Here is a 2,474-nt window from a genome sequence, read left to right on the forward strand (position 1 = left end):
TTTCTTAAAATAAATTTTCCTGAAGCAAACCCGGCTTCATAGCTGCATCCATGTTAGCACGCATACACACAGGTTCAAGACTCGTTCTCGCCCCTACAGTGCTATTCGGCTAGGTATACATCCGCTAAAATATCAAGGTGAAAGTCATCATAGCTTGCGTAGTATAGACCCAGCTCCCAGCCCAACTTTGAGAATAGATTAACGGCGATATTTTTTTTAATCGCCCGATAAGAGTCACGCAGCACGTTAACGCCGATAACGCCCACCACTACCAGTTACTGTTAAAAAAAATTCTCTACGGGAAAATGAATCTGATTTTTACTTTTGGAACATGATTGTTGAGGTCTATTGAGCCAGACCTGAATGTTAGTCTGCTAAAATGCTACTTGCTAGTATGCCAAAATGGGTCAGTATACCACAATTTCGCTATTGGTGACGGCAGAAAAGCAAAGTTAACTTGGAGATTAGCAATTTGAGACGTTTTTAGGAACTTTTCATCAGCCAACTGAAAGCTATGAAGCAAGATATTTTGACATGAACATAGTTCCCTGTATTACACATCCGGATAAGCGATTCATTTACTTCGGCCCCTGAGGTTTGTTGCTGTCAGTAGACCCTCACAGGAAAATGCAGTCTCTTAATGGCTTTTACACTCGGAGTTGCCCCAATCACGCCAGGAAACTTGCTCCATTTCCTACACACACTTCTTGCCTGGTTTTGGTTTGATTCTATTCCACATCAGGGGTTGATTTATGTAAAGTGTGATGATTTAATGACTTAAAATGTAATGAAATGTATTTTCATGTACAGTGAAATTTACATATACCAATTAAATGTAAATTTCACTGCATGGCTAGAATATTTTTAGTAGGTATGTTTACATATACAAGAAGAATGTTTTAGCAAATATTTAGCAAATACTAGATGTAGATGTAAATAAACGTATGCATGTTCATAAGCTGCAAAATGCACGTAAACATTAGCATTACATTTTTTTTAATACAATTCAAAGTGGTTTCAGATTCAATGTTCACATGTAAATTTTTTCCTACCAATCAGATCATTTCAGGTCTACACCACTCTCATTGAAAATGCTTTTGGTTCAAGCTCATTCTGATGGATTGAGGCATTTACATGAAGGTTTTTCAGTCCAATTGAGCCATCAATAAATGAACAAAATGTAGCTATAAGCATGTGGCTCTCTGTCTCACCACTAGGGTGTGCAAATACACCAAGTGCTTAAAATGATGTGAAATGTTTACCTTTTGCCTAAACAAATTATTCAGGGAAATTAAGGAAATTCAATGTGGCTTATATTCTCTCAAGCAAGAACGATAATCTCGTTAAAAGACTGCACACCTGAGGCTTTCTTCAGGGAAGGACTGGGGGTGGCCTGCAGTCCGTTATGTCCCGTGGCAGGCAGGTGCATTTTGGGAGGAGAGAGAAGATGAGGGGCCGAGGCACTGGGAGAAGGGGAGAAGCGGTACAGGCTGTTGCTGTATCCGGGGCGGCGGCCCTCTCTGCGGTTGCTGTCAATGGCCGCCTGCAGCTCTCCAGGGGAACTCAGACCCTTCTTCTCACATTCGTATGGGTACAGGTACTTCATATACCTATGACAAGACCAACAACTGTCAGCTTACAATGTGACTGAAGGTAAATGGTCTACTTTTCTGAGATGCGATCTTACTGTGTGCGCAACGTGAAGGCGGCGCTGGTGATGGAGGTGGGCAGGTTTAGGCCTTTGGTGATCTCCCTCCAGATCTTCTTGTTTATCACCTCCACCAGACCTCCCTTCTCGGTCACCAGCTTATAAAGCATGTACAGATCCAACACCTGCTTGGCCATGATGGGGATTCGATTCACAGGAGTACCTGGAGGAGACAGAACAGACAGGAACAGCTGAGTTTAGCTATTTTGTGTGATGGATCACATGGAACCAGCTGAGGAAACAGAGCTGTAGCAGTAAAAGTGCATATGCATCTGTGCCGCCCTCCCCTTCCAGAAAAACAGGGATTGAGTTTTTAATCTGTGAGCAATGAGCTGGTGCAGGTAGGGGCCAGTGCAATGAAGCTCATTTGGAGGGATTGCGGCAACTAAAACTGCACACACACACACACACACACACACACACACACACACGCTCTATTAGCGGTTACAAAAGTGTGTACAGAACAGGAAGGGAGGGGCTTTGACCCCCCATAATGCCATGCTCAAATCCTCCCCCCACATACCATGCTGGGACTATTCTAGAATAAAACCAATTAATGTATGTGTGTGCGCTTTGTGAGAAGAGGGGGGTTTAAATAGTCCTGGTGATTTAAGGTCAGGATTATGCCCTAATTTAGCCACTCCATTCTCATTAACATGGATTCACATGCACATAGATGGACACCTGTGCACAAAATAAATAACACCAATTCTGTGGCTTTAAAAAACAAAAACAAAAACATCTATCTACACTTAATGTATAAAAA

At 42.3% G+C, this 2,474-nt stretch overlaps 1 protein-coding gene across 1 annotated transcript; it reads right to left on the reverse strand.

Annotated features, from left to right (window-relative positions):
* Nucleotides 1-1,321: 1,321 nt before the first annotated feature.
* On the reverse strand, nt 1,322-2,016 carry LOC131535115 (AT-rich interactive domain-containing protein 3B-like). Its single transcript, XM_058768176.1, has 2 exons — nt 1,688-2,016; nt 1,322-1,610 (listed from the first exon to the last, which is right to left on the reverse strand). The coding sequence occupies exons 1-2, from the start codon at nt 1,843-1,845 to the stop codon at nt 1,322-1,324; spliced, it is 447 nt and encodes a 148-aa protein (XP_058624159.1). The 5' UTR covers nt 1,846-2,016.
* Between the last annotated feature and the right edge of the window lie 458 nt (nt 2,017-2,474).

The sequence above is a fragment of the Onychostoma macrolepis genome, unplaced genomic scaffold (assembly GCF_012432095.1).
Source record: "Onychostoma macrolepis isolate SWU-2019 unplaced genomic scaffold, ASM1243209v1 Scaffold146, whole genome shotgun sequence".
Classification (NCBI taxonomy): Eukaryota; Metazoa; Chordata; class Actinopteri; order Cypriniformes; family Cyprinidae; genus Onychostoma; species Onychostoma macrolepis.